The 27237-nt window shown below is 40.9% G+C and overlaps 1 protein-coding gene across 6 annotated transcripts in view; it reads right to left on the bottom strand.

Annotated features, from left to right (window-relative positions):
* STAMBPL1 (STAM binding protein like 1) overlaps positions 1 to 27237 on the bottom strand; it is a 60996-nt gene that overhangs the window by 7341 nt on the left and 26418 nt on the right. For all 6 annotated transcript variants that reach the window (XM_047760235.1, XM_047760239.1, XM_047760236.1 and 3 more), the window contains exons 2-8: positions 26186 to 26268; positions 13414 to 13631; positions 11117 to 11192; positions 9050 to 9145; positions 6306 to 6663; positions 4930 to 5054; positions 2125 to 2262 (exon numbers count right to left, since the gene is read on the bottom strand). In XM_047760235.1, the coding sequence (XP_047616191.1) occupies positions 2125 to 2262; positions 4930 to 5054; positions 6306 to 6663; positions 9050 to 9145; positions 11117 to 11192; positions 13414 to 13631; positions 26186 to 26215 (1041 nt within the window). In that variant the 5' untranslated portion in view covers positions 26216 to 26268. The remainder of the gene's footprint in view (positions 1 to 2124; positions 2263 to 4929; positions 5055 to 6305; positions 6664 to 9049; positions 9146 to 11116; positions 11193 to 13413; positions 13632 to 26185; positions 26269 to 27237) is intronic.

The raw sequence follows: 27237 nt of genomic DNA, 5'->3' as shown, positions 1-27237 counted from the left end.
CCAGAAGCTGCAGTTCTGCTTTGACCTCTAGCCTGGGAACTTCCATATGCTGCAGGTGCGGACCCAAAAAGAAAACAAAAAATAAAAAAGTAAAATTCAGTCTTGTTATAGAAAATTACATTACACTAAGTAATGTCTTTACTTTCAGCTATTTCTAGGCAAACAATAAGGCACATACTGCTAAGGAAAACAAATATATAGAAAGCTTTTGCAAACTCTTCATCATAAATAATTTGCTGTATTTGAGAGGTGGTATGTTGTTTACAGCTCACACAAATTCGGTGAGGGAGAGAAGGCATTCATTAGCCCCACTTGATCAATGAGGGGACCTGGAAATAAGGAGGGTAGGAGTCCTGACCAAGGGCAAACAGTAATTTGCAGGCGGAGTGAGGACTACTTTCTCCTCTGCCCTCCTAAATTACACAACACCAAATGCTCTGTGTGTGAGAGTGTGTGCAGCTGTGGGTGTGAATGTGTGTCCTGCCCCGACTCAGTACCTCTATAAAGCAGGTAAAATAAAAAATGGTCCCTTCTCACTCTTCGGGAGCCCTTGAGGTCCCCAGGATATGCCTGGAAACCCGGGCCACCATCCAGTGGCCAAGCGCCAGTGGGACGGCTTGTCCCTACCCCCGGGCCCCGGTCTCAGATGCACGAGATAGATGCAACCATGGGTAGGAAAAGTACAATACCCTCACTAAGAATAACAGCTACAATTTTCTGAGTGCCTAGAAAAATGTGATTAGAAATTCCCTGACATTATCTCACCTTCACAGGAAGTACAAGTCCATTATTATGATCCCCTTTTTATAGGTGATAAAGCTGATGCTTAAATACCTTGCCAATATTCCTACAGTGAATGTGCAGTAGAGCTGAGATGTAAACTCATGTCTTCTGATCTGTAAGCCTTTTCCTGCTCCTATGGTGGCCTGGTGGATGTTGGAACCCAATATTTTTGTCCCTACTCTGTGGCTGTTTACATAGTGACTCACACATCCTTGGCCTGTAGGGGAGGTGCTGTGGCCCCTATTCGATATGTACAAATGCTTCTATTTTTTGTGGGGGGTGTCATTTTGTCTTTTCAGGGCCACACCTGTGGCATATGGAGGTTCCCAGGCCAGGGACTGAATCAGAGCTGTAGCTGCTGGCCTACACCACAGCCACAATAACACAGGATCCAAGCCGAGTATGTGACCTGCACCACAGCTCACAGCAACACTGGATACTTAACCCACTGAGCAGGGCCAGGGATCTAACTTGAGTCCTCATGGATACTAGTTGGGTTTGTTAACCACTGAGCCACGATGGGAACTCCCAAAAGCATCTTTAAAAGAAACATTTTCAGAAATTTTCTTAAAATAATCTCTTTTTTTTTTCCCCCAGGGCCACACCCGCAGCATAGGGAAATACCAGGCTAGGGGTCAAATCAGAGCTACAGCTGCTGACCTACACCACAGCCACAGCAACGTGGGATCCGAGCCGTGTCTGTGACCTACACCACAGCTCACAGCAACACTGGATCCTTAACCCGCCGAGCAAGGCCAGGGATCTAACTCGTGTCCTCATGGATACTAGTCGGGTTTGTTAACCGCTGAGCCATGACAAGAACTCCAAAATAATCTACTATAGACCCACACCAAAGGGAGAGAGAATATTAATAACTGTCTAATCATACTAGACCATTAAACACCTGACGAGGCCTCCATGAGATTATGTAAAATCATCAAAACAAGTCTCCTGATTTCCAAAGGTTTTCCTCTCTCTTTTAACTTTGGATGGTGGAAAAAAGCACACTGTGGGCCTCTCCAAATCCAGATTTGACTGATTTAGACATTGAAGAAAATGCTTTCATATGATGACATTTGTTACACTTGAAAACATTAAAAATAAAAAATGATTTAAACGAAACATTAAAAATAAAAAATGATTTAAACTAAGCTAAATTTCCTCCAGGAAAATTTAAACTAAGCTAAATGATTTAAACTAAGCTAAATTTCTTCCAGGAGGAAAATAGCCCATCAAACTCATGTGCACAAATGCACACATGTGCATGCGCAGCCCCCCCCCCCCACAAAAAAAAACAACACACACACCAAAACCCTCTCAAACCCCAAAGGTCAAACATACGTGGATCCATCCTAGAGTGAGGAGATCGTGTTGATCCTGAACACTGAATAATTCCTCTACATTCTCCACGTCACAATAGTCTGGTCCCGCAGACTGCTTTGGCACAATTAAGTGGGTAATAGTAAATTCATTATGCGTCTGAAAAACAAACAGCAAGAAAAATAATAATCACCTGACAGAAAAAAAAAAAAAAGCTTGAGTAGGAAGTGCGGTGTTTGGATAAAACTAGAAAGTGCCTGACCACCGCTTACATCATTGTCATCCTCAGGCCCCCGTCACAACTCAAAAATAAAGCCTGGAACTTGAACGTGGATTATTTGCCAAAAATTTGAGCCAGTTGTTTGGAGCTGGAAATCCATTCTCACAATAGAAAATGTATCATAAATAGGAATCAGCCTCCCAGACTGGTCCCTGGAAGTTCAGTTAATAAATAATGTTGTGTGATAGTCCATCTGCAATGGAAACACTAAACAAGAGCAGGTTTATTTGGACGGGGAGATGCTAATGAAATCATTTTATGGTTTTATTGAAGGACATTCTAAGGTTTGTGAAGGTCGATGGTCCTGTTTTTGTTACTATTTCATTTCACTTTGAAGACCTAGGATGTTCTTCTACTATGGGGGGAATTACTGGAATTTTCCATAATTAAGCTAATGTTTTGAATTTGCAGTTAGATAAAGAGAAAGGAAAGACAGGCTTCCCCTCCCCTCTTAGGTAAAAGTGGTTGAAGGAAGAGGGTTGTAAAGTGATAGGATCCTCAGATAAGAGATGCTTGTGCCCCAAGGAGCTGTCCATCCCTGGCAGCACTGTCTTCTTTCTAGATTCCAGGCTTTTCTGCAAGCTGGGAACTATTCCTTCAGCCTTGATTACACCTCTTCTCTTCATCCCACCCCCTTCTTTCAGGGCTAACTTTATGTATTCTGCAGGCCTGGTGTAAATATCACCTTTCAAAGAAGCCCTTGTTGACCCTCCTAGATGAGGGTTCCCACTTACCCCTTCCTATGACACCCTGCACTTTCACAGACAGCACCCAGCACATTTATGATTAATCATTGGTCTGGTTCTTTATAAGCATCACAAAGGCTTCATCTGGCACAGACTGTGGCTCTCATAGGCTACTGAATACCAGCACCCAGCACAGCGCCTGTAAATGTCTGATGAAGGAATGGATCGGAGTTCCCCTCATGGCTCAGCGGAAACGAATCTGGCTGGTATCCATGAAGATGCAGGTTTGATCCCTGGCCTTGCTCAGTGGGTTAAGGATCCGGCATTGCTGTGAGCTGTGGTGGAGGCCAGCAGCTATAGCTCCGATTCAACCCCTGGCCTCGGAATCTCCATATGCTGTGGGTGGGGGTCCTAAAAAAAGACAAAAAAAAAAAGGAATGGATGAAGAATGAATGAATCAAACTAAGTACAACAGGTGGTCTTGGGGAGGAAGCAGCCATAGCACACTGCCCCCTTCAGGGCAAAGAAGGTGGCTGTGGGGAGGAGATGGCAGGTCATTCTGTGCTTGATTTTTGAGCTTCCTCTCTCCCCTGGAGGAAATGCAAAGACACAACACCAGACCACATAGGAAAACATGTGTTGAATGAAACTTTTTTATTTTTAATTTTTTAGGGCCACACCTGTGGAATATAGAAGTTCCCAGGCTAGGGGTGGAATTGGAGCTGCAGCTGCCAGTCCACATCACAGCCACAGCAATACCAGATCTAAGCCACATCTGCGACCTACACCAAAGCTTGCGGCAATGCCAGATTGTCGTTAACCCACTGAGTGAGGCCAGGGATCGAACCGTTGTCCACTTGGATACTAGTCATGTTCTTAACCTGCTGAGCCACAATGGGAACTCCAGAATGAAACATCTTATTCAATTAAATAACAGTTCCTGGAGTTCCTGCCGTGGCTAAGAGGGGTGAGGACGTGACATTGTTTCTGTGAGGATGCAGGTTCAATCCGTGACCTCGCTTAGTGGGTTAAGGATCTGGTGTTGCCACAAGCTGTGGCATGGGCCTCAGCTGCAGCTTGGATTCCACCCCTAAACCTGGGAATTTCCATATTTCACAGATACAGCTGTAAAAAATACATACATATGTACATACATACATAAACAGTTCCCTAGTAAATGTTTAGGAATGACAATGTGCTGGGGCTCATAAATATAAACTGATACCCCAACAAGAGTACCAAGGGCAATTCCAAAGACACAATGTTCCTTTTTCTTAAAGGAGGAAATTAAATGCATCTTCTCTCATTTATCTCCTTGTATTTTGATGTTGATCTTTCATCACCTATTCCTGAAAAAATCTTCCATACTTAAATATGACCTGGGCTATAAGATTTCAGTTTGTTGAAACCACTGCCTTAAAGAAAACAACAAAACCCTAGCTTTATTCCTCATGTATCTGAAAAAGGGTGGCAAGATAATACCTATCACAGATAAAAGAAGGTAGAGTTAACATATGAATGTATGTAAAACTAACACTTGCAATGGAATCTGATTTAGAAAACTAGATGGGTCTGGAAATGTGAAGATCTGAAAGCCACCATTTTTCTAAAAAATGATTTAAATTATGGTTTGATTAGTTCTTTACAACAAACTTTTACAGTATTCCTGAAATTTTACAATCCATTTTCTAGAAGGATAATTTCACTTATAATGACAGTGGTTATTGAAAGTTAATCTATATGAAGTTAATTTTGTAATGTTTATGACACTTAGGATGCTTTTATTCTGCTCAGCTTATCACAGAAAGCCAATCCTAGTAAAAGTACCCTGTGCAGAAAAATACGAAACAAAGACCATACCAGTTTTCCACAGAGAATTCCACAGGTTTCTATTCCTCTCACTGTATTAGATTCTGCCAGCAGCAGAAATCTGTGGCAAAGATCTCTTGATAAAACTACATATCGCAGTCCTTCCACCACTAAATCTAAGAAACAAAAAAAGGGAGAAAAAGCTAAAAAATAAACCTTATACCCCATCCTTGAAAACTGTTTTTATCAAGTGACTGCAGGTAAATATAAATTTAAAAAATGAAATTATCAGGTGCTCCACTTTTTGTCTTTTATTTTAGCACTTGTAAAAGTGAATACTGACTAGAAGGAAGGTAAAATTGCACCTTGCATATAAATTATTCATAAGCATTTTATATCTTTGTGCCTGGATCAACTCTTTACATGTACGTGTATGCATGTTTTCTTTTGGCACACATTGCACAAGCTGCATAGAACACATTGCATATTGCATAAGCCATAGGATAGACGTGTGTTTACCACCCTACTTAGAACCTATAAAGTTGGCAATCATTAAGTAAAAGCATCACGTTTTCAGAAATCATCGGCAGCAGAATATTTTATAAAATGGTTGTTTATCATGACTCTTTCAAAATAAATGGAAACAAACTCCATCTGATAGTGTCTGCTGGGAAAATCCACCCCCCCCCCCCCAATTTGGTTTTGGAAACCTGCCTACACTGATGTAGCAGCCCCAAGCAGAACTAATTTTTGGCAGAAACACATAATCCATTTGGAGGTTAAATACCCATGTGTACAGATCCTCCTGGCCCAGGGAAATGCTAAATATTTAAATTTAATGACTGAGCAGCATTATGGGTAAATAAGTATTTTAGCATCTTCTTTCCTCTCTGGTGTAAGTGTGGATTCATGTGTTTCTTGGTTAAAATACATAAAAGATAAAAATATTTGGAATTCTTTTTTAAAATCTCTGTACCAAGACCAATTACAGTCCAGTTTAATATAGAGACTCTGCTCTATCAGGGGAAAAATCACATTTCCTGAAAAAAATACATTTTTTTTTTTTAATGGCAGTACCAAAGGCATTTGGAAGTTCCCAGGCCAGGGACTGAGTCCAAGTCACAGCCATGGCAACTCTGGGTCCTTTAAGCCACTGCACCAGGCTGGGGATTGAACCCTTGCCTCCAAGCCGCTGCAGTCACTTTCTTAACGCACTGTGCCACAGGGGGAACTCCACATGTCCTGACCTTTGAGGTTACATATAGCAAAAGCCAGATGGTACTGAAAACTACTGTCATTCACACCACATCATCTAGGGGCATAATCACAACCAATAATAAAATGAGGAGACCTCTCCCAGATGTCACAGAAATGTGGTTCCATTAGAAAAGATTCCACGTCTTGTGGGAGTGCATTTCCTCACTTACTCTGACCAGCACTTAGAGTAGCAGCTGGTTTTAAGGCCCTGTTTACCGGAGGAGAGTGGCCAGCATAATTGGTTGCATCACTTTTATTAGGCTGATCTGCAAATACATCCAGCAAGGAATTGTTCTGGTGAGTGGAGAAGCAGGACAAAGCACTCCCATCAGTCTGCTCCGACAGTGCTGGGGTTTCCTGGCTTCGCATCTGACCCCGGGCTAATTCTTGCTTCTTGAGCTGATCTTCAAAAAACAAAAACTGTTCCGATTCCAGCTGCTGCTGGCGCATCTGAGCGACCCGCTTCCTTTCCGCCTCTATCAATCTCTGATGCTCCAGTTTTTTGAGAACTTCAGCTTTATATTTGTTCTAACAAAAAAAAAAAAAATGTGGTTGCCAGAATAAAAGGTTAGCTTCCAAGGCAAAGACATCAAACTAGGATTAGACACCGTCAATCTTCGAGCAGGCAGAGATGCTGTGATATCTCCACAAGGATGTGCGTGAGACCGCAGGGAAATATAACCTCATGGTAGAAGCCCCTTAATCTGACTATGGGAGCAGTTCTAAATCCACTCATGTTCTAGCACAAGACAGGCCAGGACAATCAAGTTCCCTCCAGTCTCCAGTGCTTTTAGATATTAGAAAATCAAGGTCAGGATTGTCTGCCCAGGCTGACTGAGAAGACCCTATCTCAGAAATGGTTCCATCCCCCGAGGCTGCTCAGTCCAAGATAATAGCTGCTAGCCACATGTGATTATTTACATTTAAATTAATCAAAATGAAATGAAACTAGAAATTCCATCTCTCTGTCTCACTCACCACATTTTAAGTACCGCAGGCTGGTGGCTCCCACATCAGAAAGAGCCAAATAGGACACTGCCATCATCACGGGATGTTTCAGGGGACAGTGCCACCTTAGGACCTTTGGCATTTGACTCTAGAACTCACACTGCTGGAACTTTAGGGAGAAGGGGAATCACTATGAAATGTGGTCTAATTAGCTCTCTCAGAACAAACTAGTTTTGTTTAAAATGAAGATTCCCAAGCTCCACAGTTTTAACAAAAATGTCCAGACATTATTGGGTCAGAGATAAAGCTTTAATGAGCTTCCTAAGTGACTTTGATGACAGCTAGACTTTGGGAGCTACTGTAAGGCCGGGGTGGGGTGGGGTGGGGTGGGAGACGCAGCTTACAGCAGCACTTGGAGAGACACACGGATCCCCCTGGGTCCTGTTATAGGGCAGGCTGGCATTCAGTGGGTCTGGGGTGGAGCCTGAGAATCTGCATTCTAACAGGCTCCCGGGTGATGTGAGTGTTGCCAGTAGCAAAGGCTTTACCCATGTGTCTGCTGATCCCTCTCAGACATAAAGGGTGCCATTCTATCCCCCCACATATTTCTATAAGTCATATACTTGGGATACTATTGTGGGCTCTGAGGTCAGTGGGATCACCAAAGGTAGACCAGGTAACAGCTCCTGAGGCCGTTCCTCCCAGAGAGATGTTGTGGGGACGACCGTACACACTGCTGAGTAGAAAGGAGACTTCACTGGGCTTTCCTTTGCCTTCCCGTTGCTCTGTCTGAGTGGCCCAAATCACTCTGATCTTTCAAAGTTCAAATCAAATCATCAGTATCCACACTGGAGGGAATCTTCCGATTCCAACCTGCCTTCTGTCACAGAGTGAAACACTTGACTCGAACCTGCCTTCTAGCTACGACAAAGGAAGTAAAGAAGGCCTGTGACCGCCTGTACTGAGAGGTAGGGAGACTGGACTGAACTGAGAGTCTGTAAGACTGACACCTTTCAAAATACATAAACACACACACACAAAAGCAAAGCAACCTTTATCATAATTCAGTAAATAGTATGAGGTCAAGTGGTAAACTTGGGTAGTCCATAGACTGACAGGTCAGTTTCTTCTTTCAATGCCCTTCAGTCTCTTGACTTCATTTTCATTTTCAGTCTCTATTTAATAAGAATCCAGAAGCTACCACTTCTCAGTGATGCAATTACATTCCACTCCTATGGTTAGCTCTCATTCCATCTCAATGTAATACTGACTCTAATATTTAAGAGTTCAATTTACATTTCCAAGGTGTACATAATCGGATTCATCAGAAACCATACATTGTTCTCTCTACCTCTCTTACTGCCTCCTTTTATCACTAAGGAGTAGCCATCTGGCTCAGGGTTACATTGGCAAGAGTTGGTCAAAAAGCTCTGTTGAAATCGCTGCATGAAGTCTACTTTCTTTTCTTTTTTATGTATGTATGTATTTATTTGCTTTTTAGGGCCACGTTTGCGGCATATGGAAGATCCCAGGCCGGGGGTCAAATTGGAGCTATAGCTGCCAGCCTTCACCACAACCACAGCAACGCAGGATTGAGCCATGTCTGAGACCTACACCACAGCTCGTGGCAACACCAGATCCTTAACCCACTGAGTGAGGCCAAGGATTGAACCCTCGTTCTCATGGATCCTAGTCGGGTTCATTACTGCTGAGCCACGACAGGAACTCCCAACGTCTATTTTCTAATGCTTTGCTTCACTAGCTATTGGAGGGAAAATAAAAACACCACATCTTTGGTGCAAGTGCTTAACCTAGACATCAACATGAATTTTTTATGGGGTTTACATCACTGTCTCTTTAATTTTTAGCTGAAATGCATATGACATTTGACAAACACATGAAAATGAAATTCAAAAAATAGCTGCACAGAAAACAGTCATGAAATAAATGCACCAACTGAACTTACTTTGCTTTGCAAATATTCTTGGTATTGTACGTTATATTTCTTTAAAAGGTCCTTTTTCAATTCATCTGTCCTTGGGAATGCAATCTCCTTCAGTTTCTTTTAAAAATATATATACATATTGATTAGTAGGATTTTCAGTATAGTCTTTCAGATCATCAGCTGAGAAAGAAAGACAGCTGGTATGTGTATTAGACATCAAGACACAAGTAACCAAAGATGATGGTGGAAAAGCTGCTTTTGTCTGCAGCTCTGAGATAAAACTTTTCAGTAGGGAAGAGAAAAAATTATCCCCTGCGTAAGACTTTTGTTGATTCCACTGCTTAGATAAGCATTTTGTTTAGGTAGGCACCTCATTTTTAAGTGGTAGGTTTGCAAATGCACAGTCCATGGTATGTAAATTACATGGAATCACGGTGAGAAGGGACCCTGGAGAACACAGTCAACAGGGATGTAGATGGTAAAGAGCAGCTAAGGCACCTTTGATAAAATACAGATTTCCAGTCCTGGCCCAAGATCCACTTCATCAACATTTAGTTTTTCTCTTTAGGGCCGCACCTGCGGCATAAGGAAGTTCCCAGGTCAGGGGTTGAATTGGAGCTGCAGGTGCCGGCCTGCGCCACAGCCATAGCCACACCAGATGTGAGCCGCATCTGTGACCTACACCGAAGCTCGTGGCAAGGCCAGATCCTTGTTAACCCACTGAGCGAGGCCAGGGATCAAAGCTACATCCTCATGGAAGCTAGTCAGGTTCTTAACCCACTGAGCCACAATGGGAACTCTACGAATCAACATTTTTTAGGGAAGAGATTGAGGTCTGGATCTCAAACATCTTCTCAGTGATTCTTAATGGCAGGAAAATCCAAGACCGTTCACACGCCCACCACCCACCTTGGCAGAGATGAGAAAACTTAGGCTTAGAGAGATTGAAAGGCTTGTCCCATATATACAACCAGTTAGTGGCCCCATAATGACTAAAACCCAAATCTCCTAACTCTAGCCAAACTCTTCCTTTAAAACTTTTGTGCTCTTAATCTTTTGTCATCTCCCCATCCATTCATTTAATCAACAAGCACAAAAAGAGAAAATGTATATGCTCTTGGAGAATTTTTTCCCAAGTAAAAATACGAATAATGTTAAATTAGAGTAAAAGAGTCACCTTGGTAGCCTAAGACCTTTGGTTTCCATACAGAACTGTCTGAGGTTAAGTGAAGAAGAGAATTGAGGAGAAATGCTACCTTAAAGGCCTGGGAATGAATTACGCTTCAGATAGTGTGGAAATGTAGACGACCTTTTGTCAAAACTTCTGTTCTATTTACAGGCAGCCTCAGGCCTGACATAAGTGGTAAGAAACCTTTATTCCAATATTTTTTGAGAGTTAGTTAAAATTTCATGCTGTGATTGGCTCTGTATATATTATTTTATCTTCCATTTTATAAAACCAACCTAAACTATTTACAATAAATAAATGGAAAACATTTAAAAATGTTATTTAAAAGGATATATTCTCAGCTAAAGATATGTGAAACTATATATGTAGCAAATGTTAATAATAAATAAATAAATTTCAACAACCTTTCTTTTCTTTTGGAATAGTTCAGGTCGTCCGCTAAACACTATATTGTCTATTATGCTAGTCCTATAAAGAAGAAAGTAATTAAAACCTTGTGGCTGCCTTTATAATCAACACTGATGTTCAAACAGAGTTGGGGTTCAGAACTGTAGGGAATAATCAAAATCAGCCAAAATGACTATCTCAAATAAGTATGGAGAAATAGAAAATCCTTCTCTCAGTCTCTGGGAGGAATCGTGAAATAATTCTTTTTCACATCTCAAGGTTACTGAGTACATTACTGATCTTTTTTTTCTTTTCTTCTCCCCGTTTTAAGACGACATCTCAGAGTAATGATGATTAAAGGTCTAAGAAGAAATTGAAACATCACAGCTAATAGCATGGATTTTTGAGCTTCAACTCTCAAGAGAATGAGACAGAAGAGGAGAAGGGGGTGAATCAATACTGGATACTTGTGGAACGTATGATCCCCCTGGGGAGAGCCGATGCCACAATACCTTCATAATGTCCTGCTTTTCGGGTACCGCACATTGCTGGTAATCTCGATGGCTGGGAAGCTTTTCTACAAACAAACTGGAGAAAGAGAAAACATGGCCTTAGAGCTTTTAACAGAAAAAAGTTCAATGATGGTTTCCAATAGGATAATGGGCCTCCATTTCAAAAAGGGACATCGTTAATAACATTATTTAACCTCTATTCTTTCCATCTGCCTTTCCATCAAAGGTTGGCCTGAGAATGATTTTGGCATTACAAGGTAGTTATGCTCAGCAAACTAAGACCTGAGGTTTAAAAGGGTTGAGGTCGGGAAGCTCCCTGAACAGACCACATCACTTTGGTTTTTCTCAGCTCTTGGGCATTACATCCCACTCGAGTACCATTTTGCTTAGGTGAAGTGCTGGCAACACTGAGGATCACAGAGTTCCCTGGTGGCTCAGTGGGTTAAGAACCTGGCATTGTAACTGCTGTGGCTCTGGTTCCTGCTATGGTGCAGGTTGGATCCTTGGCCCGGGGAACCCTCTGCCAGAAAACAACAACAACAACAAAAAAACAAAACCAAAAAAACACTGAAGATCATGTGAAAATGTAGGAGTTTAGAAAGATGGATGTAATCCCTTCTCACCACTGAAAGAGACTCAAAGCACCACCAGTGAATCGGTAGTGCCATGGTGTATACATTAAAAATTCTTAAATGAAAATTTATAACTTAGAAAAATGTCAGCGTGAATCTCTAATGGATTAAGAGGTGCTAATTAAGAGTTCATTTTTTAAAAATCGCCTCTTGAGGAACAAGGGATAATAAAAATGAAGAGAAATCCCTACAGCTAACTGGACACATTACTTCCAGGTAAAGTGAAGATATCGCTTCCACAAGGGCAGGGAATTCTCCTTGTATCCTCAGCTTACAGAATAGTGTCCACCTCACAATAAGTGCTCAATAAATATTTGTTAAATGAATGACTGGCCTGTAGATAGAGCGCAATGGACTCTAAACACTTTTTTTTTTGATCAACTAATCTGTTATATCTGTTATACCTTATAATTACTGATGTTCTGTTGTTTACATATCACACAAAGATTCATCACCTCATCTGCAGAATACATAGGAAGGGTATGACAACTGAGTCCTCAAATGAGAAAATTAAAGCTGAAAGAAACGACATAAGGTGTCATCTGCCTAATGCTTTTATAAGTAAAGTCATAGACATTTGAATTGGAGAGACCTCAGAGATTTTCACACATAAGTTTCTCATTTATGTAGATGAGGAATTGAACTCTTATAGGACTGCTGAATTACAAAAGGGCCTATCATTCATGACAGAACAGAATTCAAACATTCTGATTACTCACTAACTCAGAGAGTATAGTGGCCTTTAACCACACTTACGTGTTATGTACCAAACCCAGGAAGAAGGTGAAAAAATATTATCAATCAGTAACGTAGTGTTCAGAAGCTAAAATGGAAAATGTGTGCTGTCAATGACAATTGATGGTCCAATTTCATTGATAAAGTCACTGATTAACTTTCTATAAATTTGACTGTTCCCAGGTAGGAATGAATATTGCCAATCATTCTTTAGATTTCCAAGAAGTTCATTAACTTGAATACAATGCAGAGCCCAGTTTTTGTACCATAGTAACTGCTTTTAATTTCACTCATGGTTGAATTGTGGAATGAAATGCTTAAAACAGCTGATCTTTTCAACTTCTCAAGTGTTTTTAGGTTAAGTACCCAGCAAAACCAATACAGCTAAATCACGCATTCAGTAATTTTTGACTAAGACAAGAATAAGGGGTTCAGCTCCGATGAAATAATTTTTGGTAACAGAAGCTCCTCCCAATTAGTAAGCTGTCAAATTGCTAGGGAAAATCCAAATCCCCTTTCTATTAACTCAAACTAGGTTTTTTGATTTTTTTTTTTTTAATGTTAATGGTATATTCAGGTGCTGTAGATGGACCCACAACACAGCTTCTGCTCTCATAAAGCTTGCATTCCTGTAGAGGGAGAATGACAGGAAACAAGCAATTATATTTGCGAAGAGAGAGAAGGGGACACGCAGGTTACTGTGCTGGCCTCTTGAGCGGGTGTCTGATATACCTGGGCCTCACCCCACCCCTGGGCTTCCAGAGATGACAGTAGGTAACTTAAAAACCTGGACACCCCACGCTTTTAGAAATCGGAAATCTGGTTGGAACAGGAAAACATGCCTGGCGTCCAAGCCGTCTCACCACCGTGCCATGTAAATAGTTTTTTCCAATTTCTTCATTTCAAAGACGTCCAAAATAAAATACTTACGTTATAAATTTATTATAAAGAACAAAGGCGTTTTCCAAGTTTCCTTCTTCCAAATACACCGAGGCCATCCTCTCCATTTCTACTCCGGATCGAAAGTAGCGGCGCGGAGTGATGTCTTCGTTGATGGTAATATTACAACCCAGCTTGCTGAGGGCGCGGACTCGCTCTTCCGGGCTGAGGGAAACGTCTGTATGGTCAGGCATGGCGGCTAACTTTCTCTGCAAAGCAAAATTTGAATCCTTGGTTATAATAAGCAATGAACACGGCTGCAATTAGAGGTGCATGTTCTGTACTAAATACCTGACATTGATACCTAGGGAATATTTCTCATAAGAGTTAACGATGCGATAAAAGTGAAGACTCTTTGCTTAAACAGGTGGTCTACACACCAAAAAGAGACACATTTCATGGTAAATATGCAGTTTCATTGGACCTTTTGTAGGTTTTAGCTACAACGATGTGGCAGTTCCTGGGTAGGCGAATGTTTTGGGTCATTTTAGGTCGAATAACGTTGACCTGTATATCCTCACAGTGGTAGCAGGACAGAGATGGATGCCTGCCAGGGTTGCATCATGTCATTACACGTGAAGGCTCTCTAAGAGATAGCTTGGATTCCAAGTTACAATAAAGATTCAATTCTATTTAGCATCCTTGCATCTTTACCAAGTGAATAAAACCCCACCAGCAAGTCCTGAAGAAGCCTTTCAAGCATATGGACACCTCCCTTTCTTCCTTTTTTAACCAATAAAGAGACTCTTGGAGTGCCACCTATAATAATTACACTGTTAATTGGTTCCCTGAGACAATAATGATAATTTTTAAAAGCCCATGATTTTAATTAAAAAATATGTATTTTATTAATAAAAACAGCGACACATTTGAAAAAAACACAGAACATACACACTCAGGATAATTATTCAGTTATTCAATAAAAAGTCAGTACTTCTAAAAGGTGAAAAAGTCAACAAATTTTTTTTCTGTTAAAGACCAGATAGCAGGTACAGTGGGGAACCTAGAAGTTAGGGATCTACTGGTGTCACTGCTGTAGCCTGGGTTCCATCTCTGGCCCTAGGAATGTCTTCCTGCCCCAGACAAAAACAAACAAACAAAAAACCCCATATAGCAAATATAATCTCCACCACAGCAACTTAGTTCTGCTGGTGTGAAAGAAACTCTAAACAGTACATTAACACAGAATCCTGGCTGTGTTCCAAAAAAATCTTTATTTCCAAAAACAAGCCAGTGATGTGGCCCTCAGAACTTAGTTTGCTGAGCCCTGCTTTAGACCAGTGCTTCTCAAAGTATGGTCCCTGTGGCAACAGCAGCAACTAGAAATTTCTTAAAAATGCACATTCCTGATAGACCTCAGCTCAGATCTATAGACCCAGAATCTCTGGAAATGGGCATGGAGTTTTAACTAGTGTTCCCTGAGGCACCTCTGCATCCAACAGCTCTGACCACTCTGCACTCTTTTGATGATCCAAGAATGGAGTTAAACTGGGCAGAACAAATTTAGCTTCCCAGGGACCCCTCAGTCACTCAAGGGCAGATTGTAAGTCTGCCTAGAGTGTGGGTGGAACATCTGAGTAAGGTTTGTAGAAAGTTGAAAAAGAAAACCAGGTAGACATTGTTTTGTTTTGTTTTGATGGCCACATCCTTGGCATATCAAAGTTCCCAGGCCAGGGATTGGATCTTTTGACCCATTGCACTGGGCTGGGGATCGAACCTGCAGTTGGAGTCTTAACTCACTGTGCCACAATGGGAACTCCAGGTCTATATAGTTTTTGTCTGGCTATGAAATGCTGACTGAGGGGGGAAGGATCAAGATGGAGGTGGAGTAAGATGTAGCACTCATCTTCTCCCACAAACACATCAAAAAACACAGCTACGTGTAGAATGACTCACACAGAACATCTACTGAATGATGGCAGAAGAACTTAAACCTCCAAAAAAAAGGGCAAGAAACTCTTGACATAATTGGGTAGAACAAAGAAAAAAAGAAAAGAGAGAGAGAAAAGGAATCAGGATGGGACTAGCATTCAGAAGAGGGAGCTGGGAAAGAGAAAAGGAACCCACACCCTGGGAAGTCACCTAACCAACAGGGAGATCAGCTGAGCTGGAGGGACTTCAAAGTTGCCCAGAAAAGCACAACAGCTGGACTGAGGAGGGTGAAACAGAGTGAGAGCCACACAGATCATCTGTATCACCATCCTACACACCACAGCCTGAGACGCTCGGGTGTGGGCTGGGTGCTGAGACTCAGGCTCTGGAGGTCAGTCGGTGGAGAGGACTAGGGTCGGCTGTGTGAAGACAGCCTGAGGGGCTAAGGAGCCATGTGCCATGGGCTGGGGAGAGGGGTGCTACAAGCTGGGGAGTGGAATATCACAGCTGAGAGAACCAGGGAAGAGGTCTGGGCCTGCAGGAGAAGCAAGGCTCCATTGTTGGAGAGGAGGAGGGATGGACCACCATAGGAATCTCCATGCATGGGCTCTCAGAGGATGGGGCACCTCTGGTGCAGGCTATGGGTGGTAAGAGGCCTCTTGCTTGGGATACAGGAGACCAGGTGCTTCTTGTGCGGACTGCAGGTGGCCAGGCCCCTCTTGTGTGGGCTAAGGGCAGTGGGGGCTAAGTGTGATGTGGTGCCTCTTGCATAATCTGCAGGTGGCAGGGTCAAACCACAGCCGTCATCTCAGAAACCAGAGGGAGGCATGGCTTGCTACCACTAGGGGTCTGTGAACAGGCTCCACCTGTGGCCCCAGTCACCTCAGAGGTTGACAAAAAAGAGGGCACTGCAACCGAGCATCACCCGTTATTGCTTTCACTCCCCTGGGAACACACCTGTCTTACTGCTGCCACTGCCAAATGCTCTGGGCAGATCCCAGATGCTTGCTCACTGTCACTTCCTAGGACCCTGCAACTAGGATCAGCCTGTGCAGCACCTCCTGTGTGGCTAAGTGGGATGGGGTGCTTCTTGCATGGTCTACAGGTGCTGGGAGTAAACTGCTGCAGTTATCTCTGACTCCAGAGGTGGGCATAGCCCACCACCTCTAGGTGTCTGTGAACAGGCACCACTTGTGGCCCCAGTCACCACAGAGGGCACCCAGAGAAGGGCACTGTGACTGAAAACCACCTGGTGTTGCTCTCACTCCCCTGGAAACTCACACACCCTGCTGCTGCCCCTGCCAAATGCCCTGGGCACCTTGTAAATCTGCCTAATGATCATTACTACTTCCCAGGGCCCTGCAACTAGGAGTAGCCTGTACCACCTTCCTGCAGGTCCTTGCTATTGTTAAGAGCCCAGTAACCAGGCACTGACTACTAGCCCATTGCCTCCTTCTCCTTGGAAACACACTCAGCACCCTGGGAATAATAGCCTGCTCACAACGAAGGAAGAGACAGCAAATATCCAAATACCAATGCAAAAATAAATAGTAACCCCCCCCAAAAAAATACAAAGGGGTGCTCTTGCACAGAAATAGCCCTCCCAGACTACAGTTTGGCTTCCCTAAACTCACAGAAAAAGAAAAACATAAACCGAATGAAGAAGCTCAGGAAACATTCCCAGTTAAAAGAACAGGAGAATTCACCTGAAGCAGCAAACAATGAAACAGACCTCTGCAGTCTAATAGACACTGAGTTCAAAAGGGAGATAGTGAAAATACTGAAGGAATTAAGGGTGAATATGAAGGAGTTAAGAGCAGATATAAACAGTAATGCAGATTACTTTAGAAAGGAACTAGAAAATATAAGGAGAAACCAAGGAAAATTAGAAAATTCATTTGCAGAGACACAAACTGAGCTAAAGGCACTAAAGAGTGGAATGAATAATGCAGAGGAATGAATTAGTGACTTGAAGATAGAATAATGGAAATCACCCAAGCAGGACAGCAAGAGAAAACAAAAAGAAAAAACATGAAAGCAATGTAAGAGATCTAAGGGATAATACAAATGGGGCCAATCTATGCATAATAGGAATTCCAGAAGGAGAAGATAAAGAAAAAGGGATTGAAAATATATTTGAAGACATTACAGGAGTTCCCGTCATGGTGCAGTGGTTAACAAATCCGACTAGGAACCATGAGGTTGTGGGTTCAATCCCTGGCCTTGCTCAGTGGGTTAAGGATCTGGCATTTCTGTGAGCTGTGGTGTATATTGAAGACATGGCTCAGATCCCATGTAGCTGTGGCTCTGGTGTAGGCTGGTGGCTACAGCTCCAATTAGACCCCTAGCCTGGGAACCTCCATATGCCATGGGAGTGGCCCTAGAAAAGGCAAAAAGACAAAAAAAGGAAAAAAAAGAAATTACATCTGAAAACTTTCCAAATCTAAAGAAAACAGATATCAAGATACAGGAAGCACAGAGGGTCCCCCAAAAGTTGAACACCAAACAGGCCCACACCAAGACATATTATAATAAAAATAGCAAAAGTTAAAAAGACTATTCTAAAGGTAGCAAGAGAAACACAAAGTGTTAATTAAAAGGGAACCCCCATACAGCTATCAGCTGATTTCTCTACTGAAACACTACAGGCCATAAGAGAGTAGCAAGATATATTTAAAATTCTAAAAGGGAAATACTAGCCTAGAATACTCTACCCAGCAAAAATATCATTTAAAATAGAAGGAGAAATAGAGAATTTCTCCAATAAACAAAAGTGAAAAGAATACAGCAATACTAACCCCATTTTAAAAGAAATACTGAAAGGGCTCCTCTAAATTAAAAAAGAAGTAAGAAGAAATAGGATGGAGGGAATCACAATTGGAAAGCAATTACTTAAATAAGCCAATATACTTATTTTAAAAAAATCTACTGTAAAAGTGATAATAAACATAAGGAACAGCAAGAGGACAAACATGAAGACGTTAAAAAAGGACTTCGAAATCTTAGAATGTGGGGAAGGAAAATAAGAAAATCTAGACTCTTTTTGTGTGTGTGTTTTGTTTTGTTTTTGTTTTTTTAATAATGTGTTTGGGCCTATATGACTGTCAGGCCAAAGCAAGCAGATACAGGAAGGGGTTAACACACTTAAAAAACAGGGCAACCACAAGTCAAAACCAAATATTACATTCACAAAAACTAAAAAGAAAAGTACACAAGCATAAAATAAATAGAAATTATCCAACCAAAAAAAGAAATGAACAAAGGAGAAACATAGAATCAATTGGAAAAAAAGGTTTAAAATGGCAATAAATACATATTTATCAATAATTACTTATCGATGGAAGGAATGCTCCAATCAAAAGACACAGAGTGGCAGAATGGATAAAAAAGCAAAAACCTACAGTAGACTGTCTACAAGAGACTCACCTTAGGGTAAAGGACACATATAGATTGAAAGTGAGGGGATGGGAAAAGATATTTCATGCCAATGGACAAGACAGGAAAGCAGAAGATGCAATACTCATATCAGGCAAAATAGACTTTAAAATGAAGGCTATAAAAAAGACAAAGAAGGACACTATTTAATGGTAAAAGGATGCATTCAAGAAGAGGATATTACAATCATCAATATATATGTCCCTAATATAGGAGCATCCAGATACATACAACAAATACTCACAGACATAAAAGGAGAAACTGATGGGAATACAATAATAGTAGGATAAGTCTACTCACAACACCCAACTCATACTGATGGACAGATCTTCTAGACAGAAAATCAATAAGGCAACAGAGATCCTAAAGGACACAATAGAAAAGTAGACTTAATCGATATTTTCAGGACATTACATCCAAACAAATCAGAATATACATTCTTCTCAAGTGCACATGGAACATACTCAAGGATTGACCACATACTGGGGCACAAAACTAGCTCAACAAATTTAAGAGTATAGAAATTATTTCAAGTATCTTCTCTGACCACAATGTCAGGAAACTATAAATCAACCATAGGAAAAGAAATGAAAAAAACTAACTACATTGAGACTAAACAACCTGCTAGTAAAAAACTAATGGATCAATAAAGAAATCAAAAAGGAAATTTAAAAATACCTCAAGACAAATGATAATGAGGATACAACTATTCAAAATCTATGGGATGCTGCAAAAGCAGTGCTTAGAGGAAAATCCATAGTGATCCAGGCCTTCCTCAAAAAAGAAGAAAAATCTCAAATCAATAACAACCCACCACCTAAAAGAATGAGAAAAAGAAGAACAAACAAAACCTAAAGTCAGCAGAAGGAAGGAAATCATAAAGATCAGAGAAGAAATCAATAAAATAGAGATTCAAAAAAAAAATAGAAAAAAATCAATAAAACCAAGCACTAGTTCTTTGAAAAGATAAAAAAAAAGACAAACCTCTAGCCAGACTCACCAAGAAAGAGGAGAGAGAAAACCCAAATAAGTAGAATAAGAAATGAAAAAGGAGAAATCACAAGGATACTGCTGAAATTAAAAGACCATAAGAGAACTCTACAAACAATTATATATCAACAAATTTGACAACCTAGAAGAAATGGACAACTTTCTAGAGACATACAGCCTGCAAAAGCTGAATCAAGAAGAAATAGATCAAGTGAACAGTAAATCACTTGAAAAGAAATATGTAATAAAAATACTCCCTACAAACAAAAGTCCAGGACCAGATGGCTTCACAGGAGAACTCTAACAAACATACAAAGAAGAACTTATACTGACCCTTCTTAAAATTTTCCAAAAGGTGAAAAAGAAGAAACACTCCCAAAGACAGTCTATGAAGCCACCATTGCCCTAATACCAAAACCAGACAAAGATACTACCAAAAGAGACAACTATAGGCCAATATCTTTGATGAATATAGATGCAAAAATTCTCAAAGAAATTTTAGCCAACCAAATCCAACAACAAATAAAAAATAAATAAAAAAGATCATACACCACAACCAAGTGGGATTCATCCCAGGTTCACAAGGATGGTTCAACATTGGCAAATCAATCAACATCATACACCACATTAACAAAAGAAAAGTCAAAAACCACGTGATCATCTCAATAGAGGCAAAAAGAGCATTTGACAAATTTCAACATTCATTCATGATCAAAACTCTTACCAAAGTGAGTACAGAGGGAACATACCATAACATAATAAAAGCCATTTATGACAAACCCATAGAAAATATAATACCCAAAAGAGAAAAGCTGAAAGGCTTCCCACTAAAATGTGGAACAAGATAAGGATGCCCACTCTCAACACTTTTATTCAACATAGTATTGGAAGTCCTAGCCAAAGCAATTACACAAACGAAAGAAATAAAAGATATACAAATTGGAAGAGAATAGGTAAAATTGTCACTGGCTGCATATGACATGATACTATATATAGAAAACCCTAAGGATGTCACACAAAAACTACTCAAACCGATCAACAAATTCAGCCAAGTAGCAGGATACAAGATTAACATTCAAAAATTGGTTGCATTTCTGTGTACTAACAATGAAATACTAGAAAAGGAATAAAAATATATAATACCTTTTAAAATCACACCCCCAAAAATTAAATACCTGGAATAAACCTGACCAAGGAGGTGAAAGACTTACATGCTGAGAACTACAAAACATTAATCAAGGAAATTAAAGAAGATGTAAAGAAATGGAAAGATAATTCCATGCTCCTGGGTTGGAAAAATTAATATTATAAAAATGGTCAAACTACCCAAAGCTATCTACAGATTCAATGCAATCCCTATCAAATCACCCACGACATTTTTTCACAGAACTAGAACAAATAATCCAAAAATGTAAATGGAACCATAAAAGACCCAGAATTGCCAAAGCAATCCTGAGGAACAAAAACCAAGCAGGAGGCATAACTCTCCCAGACTTCAGGCAATACTACAAAGCCACAGTCATCAAGACAGTGTGGTACTGGTACCAAAACAGACATATGGACCAATGGAACAGGGTAGAGAACCCAGAACTAAACCCAGACACCTATGTCAATTAATGTTTGACAAAGGAGGCAAGAACATAAAATGGGAAAAAGAAAGTCTTTTCAGCAAGTGGTGCTGGGAAAACCTGGACAGCTGCATGTAAATCAATGAAACTGGAACACACCCTCACACCATGCACAAAAATAAACTCTAAATGGCTTAAAGACTTAAACATAAGTCAAGACACCACCAAACTCCTAGAAAAGAACATAGGCAAACCATTCCCTGACATCAAGCTTACAAATATTTTCTCAGGTCAGTCTCCCAAGGCAACAGAAATAAAAGTAAAAATAAACCAATGGGACCTAATCAAACTGACAAGCTTTTGCATAGCAAAGAAACCATTAAAAAAAAAAAAAACATACGGAATGAGAGAAAATAGTTTCAAATGATGCAACTGACAAGGGCTTAATCTCTAAAATATACAAACAACTTATACAACTCAATAACGAAAAAGCCAACAACCCAAAAATGGGCAAAAGACCTGAATAGACATTTGTCCAAAGCAGATGGCTAACAGGCACATGAAACAATGCTCAACATCACTGATTATTAGAGAAATGAAAATCAAAACTACTGTGAGGTACCACCTCACACCAGTCAGAATAACCATCATGAATAAATCCACAAATAGCAAATGATGGAGAGGGTGTGGAGAAAAGGGAACCCCCCCTACACTGTTGGTGGGAATGTAAGCTGGTACAACCACTATGGAAAACAGTATGGAGGCACCTCAGAAAACTCAATATAGAACCACCATATGAGCCAGCAATCCCACTCTTGGGCATATATGTGGACAAAACTTTCCTTGGAAAAGACATATGCACTCATATGTTCCTTGCAGGGCTATTCACAATAGCCAAGTCATGGAAACAACCCAAATGTCCATCGACAGAGGATTGCATTAGGAAGACGTGGTATGTATACACAATGGAATACTACTCAGCCATAAAAAAGAATAAAATAATGCCATTTGCAGCAACATGGATGGAAATAGAGATTCTCAGACTGAGTGAAGCATGTCAGAAAGAGAAAGACAAATACCATATGATATCACTTATATCTGAAATCTAATATATGGCACAAAGGAAACTTTTCACAGAAAAGAAATTAATGGACTTGGAGAACAGACTTGTGATTGCCAAGGGGGAGGGGAAGGAGTGGGATGGACTGGGAATCTGGGGTTAATAGATGCAAACTATTGCCTTTGGAATGGATAAGCAATGAGATCCTGCTGTATAGCACTGGGAACTATATCTAGTCACGATAGAGCATTATGGAGGACAATGTATGTGTGACTGGGCCACTATGTTTTATAGTAGAAAACTGACAGAACACTACAAACTAGCTATAATGGAAACAGTAAAAATCATTAAAAAAAAAAAAAAAGAAAGAAAGAAATGCTGACTGACTTTCAGAGGCAGAGTGGGGCGAATTAAATATATACAGTTTTTCCAACACCATCTGTTCTTTGGTGGTAATTTTATAGCAGATAGAACCCCAGAGACCTGTAAGGGTTCCTTCTTCTAAACATTTATTATAGAACCTGGGAGACTTTAATGTGGTTCTCAAGGTCCCATGAAGTCAGAAGCAGGCCATGCCTCTTGTATCTTCTGATCCTCTTTGATCTGGCCTGGAGCAATGCGTCCTCCTTCCTGTGTCTTTTCTCCTAAGGGATCTCTCAGGGCCTGAGCTTCCTCATCCTGAAGGTCTCTAGCTACCCCTTCTGTGGCTGGGTGGGTAAGATAGGTCATTTTAGAGCAGAAGAGACAAGAAGACTTAGCAATCACCCAGGTTCTCCAGGTCCAAATTAAAAGGAATAAAGAGCGCGCTTGATTCTGATCCTCACCAAATATCTTATTTTTTAAAAATTTTTATTTGTTTATGTATTTATTTAGTCTTTTTAGGGCCACAACCATGGCATATGGAGGTTCCCAGGCTAGGGGGTCTAATCAGAGCTGTAGCTGCTGGCCAATGGCACAGCCACAGCAACACGGGATCCTTAACCCATTGAGCAAGGCCAGGGATCGAACCTGCATCCTCATGGTACTAGTCAGGTTCGTTAATCACTGAGCCATGACAGGAACTCCATTACCTGGCATCTTAAATCTATTTTCACTTGGTCCTGAATTCTGAGGTCAGAGGGGTATGACTAGCAGCAACACCAACATTCAGATTCTTCCTAAGTGATTTCATCTCAAATTAAAGCACACTTCCTTCTCTCCAAATCCTGTTGTGCTGCTCTTTTAGTTCTCTGAAAGACTTTCTAATTTTAGAGAAGCTATTGGAAGCTTCCCCTCATCAAAGGCAAGAATCAGAGTATGTGAACTCTCAGCCTAAGCCCTGAGTATACGCTGTCTTTTCCAACTGAGATGTCTCAGACACCATGGCAACCCATCCACATCTCCCCAGTCTTACTCACCTGTGGAGCTGGATGCCACTAAATGAAAACATTGTTATTCAACTACTGCATTTAGAAGGGATAAGCCATGAAGTCCTACTGTACAGGGAACTATGTCCAGTCTCTGGGGGTAGAACATGATGGAAGATAGGATGGGAAAACAATGTATATATATATGTGGATGACTGGATCACTAGGCTGTACAGCAGAAATTGACACAACACTGTAAATCAACTGTACTGTAATTCTTTCTTACTTTTTTCTTAAAAAAGAAAATATTGTTATTTGACCACAGATAAATACTGCAATGACATCAGAAAATGACTGGTAAAAAAAAAATCTATGGGAATTTGGACATTTTTTAAAGGGGACTCCCAGCCCTGTATGCACAAAAGTAATGTGTCTATTTTTTTTATTACTATACAGTCTAGACTGAGTTATAATTATTTGTATACAAGTATTTTTATCTGTTTATGAACTCCTTGAGGGGAAGAATCATTTTACATTCATCACTATCCTCTGAAATGCAGTGCATTCCCCGCAACACAGATAATAATCAACAAAAGTATCCAATAAAGGAGGAAGAGAGAAAGGAAGCAATGTGATTATAATTGAATTATCACTTTACTTGAAGATAATTCAGATTTATTTTCCCTTTAGGAATAGTGCTACCTTTCCTAATTTTAAAATTGATTTCACAGATAAACTGGGAAATAGCTTAAAGTCTTCATCAACCTATAGTGTTTCATCTGCATATGAGCATCTTAGATGTAAATAAAATTTCCCAGGTGCAAAAGCCTTAGTGTTCATTTTTACACTGACGTGTTCACTAAAATTTGAATTATTCCTACACAATGTTCTAGAAGAACACACATGGCACTCCATAAAGTTAACTCCTTCCTCTGCAGAGGTGGAAATGGGGCAGTCTTTTTTATCCCCCAGTGCCTTGACAACATGGGGTCAGAGGGTGAAAAGTTTCTGTAATTTTCTGTTCCTCAAACATACTCTCAAAGCAACTGAGCATCTATGAAGGACTATCTTGGCAGAGAGGGAACACTGAGTCATAACCTGCTTCAGAGCATGAATAACACCCCCTGTTTCTTTGTGTTCTGGTGCTAAACTTTGTGTGTATGGCGTAGTCAGTACGGGGCTGCTCCCAGCACTACCTCTACAGGTTGCATTGAGGGGGTTTGGGAGGGTCGTCCAGAAGAGGGGAATGGTAATGACAGCTTTTGTTTATCAAGCCTCAATGATATGCTGACACATTGAAAATATGATCTCTAGGGTATTTCCTTTGTGGCTCAGTGGGTTATGAACCAGGCCGGTACATATGAGGATGTTCGATCCCTGGCATCGCTCAGTGGGTTAAGGATCTGGCATTGCTGTGAGCTACGGTAAAGGTTGCAGACCCAGCATGTTGCTGTGGCTGTGGCACAGGCTGGCAGCTGTAGCTTGGATTTGCCCCTTAGCCTGGGCACTCCCACAGGCCGTAGGTGCGGCTATGAAAAAAAAAAAAAAGATCTCCAGAAGTTCCCATTGTGGTTGAGTGGATTAAGAACCTGACATAGTATCTGTGAATCCTCAGTTGAACAAGGTTCAATCCCTGGCACTTGTTCAGTGGATTAAAGATCCAGTGTTACCAAAAGCTGCACTGTAGGTCGAAGATGCAACTTGGACCTCATGTTGCCATAGCCATGGTGTAAGCTGACAGCTGCAGCTCCCATTCAACCCCCAACCCTGGGAATGTCCACATGCTGCAGGTGTGACCATAAAAGGAAAAAAATATATATGATATCCAAAAAGTCAAAAGGTACAAAGTACAAAAACAGGGCCATGGAGATTATGTAATGTTCCTATATTCACACTCAGAGACTGATCTGGGACACAGAACAACCCCGTGGGACTCCAAGCCCCTGTTATTTCCTCTTTAGCACATTATTTCTTCTAAGATGTCACTCAAGAAGATGTGGACCATGTTGGCTGTGAGGGGGAATGATGAAAAGGACGAGAGTTTCGAGTATTCACACGTTTACACAAGGGTCCCAAAGCAACATTTAGGTGTTAAATGTGAAATGTTTTCCTTGGTCATTACTACACAAGGTAAACCTCCAATTTTGATCTGTGAATACTCAGAGGCACAAAAGAGGTGAAGTAGCTGCTACAATCGTCTCATCTGTAAAACCCTCCTCTCTGGTGTTGAGCTAAAAGACTACACTCATGGAATCCAACCAGATAGAGTGCGATTAAAATTTCACACTTTTATGGAAAAAAAGAATTATTTTTAATTCTCACAAAGATGGTTTTATTAGTCACTTCCTCAAAGGACTGGACCACACAGATGGATGGAAACGGCGAGTGCTACACTTCTTGAAGTAACTGTGACTCATTTCACATTCTTTGTGTTTCTGTTCTTCATTTGGGGTTTTCAGACCATATGTAAAATATCAGTTGGTGCCACCTACCAGAGCATTCACAGTGAATGGCTGATCCATGTCGCGCTGGTCACAGAATGAAGGCGTTTACTGTTTCTTCTCAATCACTTCATCTGTTTCAAAGACAGAAAGCAGAGCAAGGGTTATTTCTTGAGAACTCAAGTCTCAAATCCCAAACCCCAGGGTTCGTTCTGCCTCAGAAAAATATGAACAAATTGAAATGACTTATATAATATGAGACTATTGGAAATCTCTTCCTGAAATTATAAAACTGCAGGGAGTTGTGAGGTTTCTTGAAGCAGACTTTTCAAACAGGGGGTCTGAAGAGATTGAATGATCCCCCAGGACCCAATATGAATCCGCTGGGTGTGATCTTTTACTTCGAACGCTAGGCAAAGTTACAACATGGCTTTGCTTGCTTCAAAAAGAGAAAGAAAATCATTGCAATTGAAAGCCTGGACCCTTAGACCTGGAAGGGCTCAAACTAAGTCTTACTGACTGTGATCGGTGGAATTTCAAGATGGCCCTGTGAGTCCCGCCTGTTAGTATCCACAGGTTTCTGCAATCTCCTCCCTTGAGAGTAGACAAGACCTGTGTCTGGCTTCTGCTCTCAGCAGAACATAGCAAAGGTGATGGGATATTATTCCCATGTTTGTGTTCTTTCACGTGGCAAAGATGAAGAGATTCTGCAGGTATACTAGGTTCCAAATCAGGAGTGGGAGACCTTTCAAAGAAGGAGACACTCTCTGCTGATCTTGAAGACTCAGCTGTCATGAGTCACAGCTGCAGGGAGATGAATTCCGCCAAGAACGACGTACATTTGGAAGAGGACTCGGAGCCTCAGATCACCCTGGTTGACACCTCTGTTGCTGCCTTGTGAGACCCCAGCAGTGGGCCTACTTAGGCAGTGCCTAAACTCCTGACCCACAAAACTGTGAGATAATAAACGTGTGTGGTCCTAACACTTGAAGCTCAGGGTAATTTGTAATGCAGCAGTAGAAAACAAATACTCTAGCTGTGTGACTGCAAGTAAATATATAGCCTTTCTGTGCATCTGAAAAAGGAGGGGAGGGAATAACAAT

The sequence above is a fragment of the Phacochoerus africanus genome, chromosome 15 (assembly GCF_016906955.1).
Source record: "Phacochoerus africanus isolate WHEZ1 chromosome 15, ROS_Pafr_v1, whole genome shotgun sequence".
Lineage (NCBI taxonomy): Eukaryota > Metazoa > Chordata > Mammalia > Artiodactyla > Suidae > Phacochoerus > Phacochoerus africanus.
The sequence above is the reverse complement of the archived record's forward strand: the minus strand, read 5'-3'. Positions and strand labels throughout refer to the sequence as shown.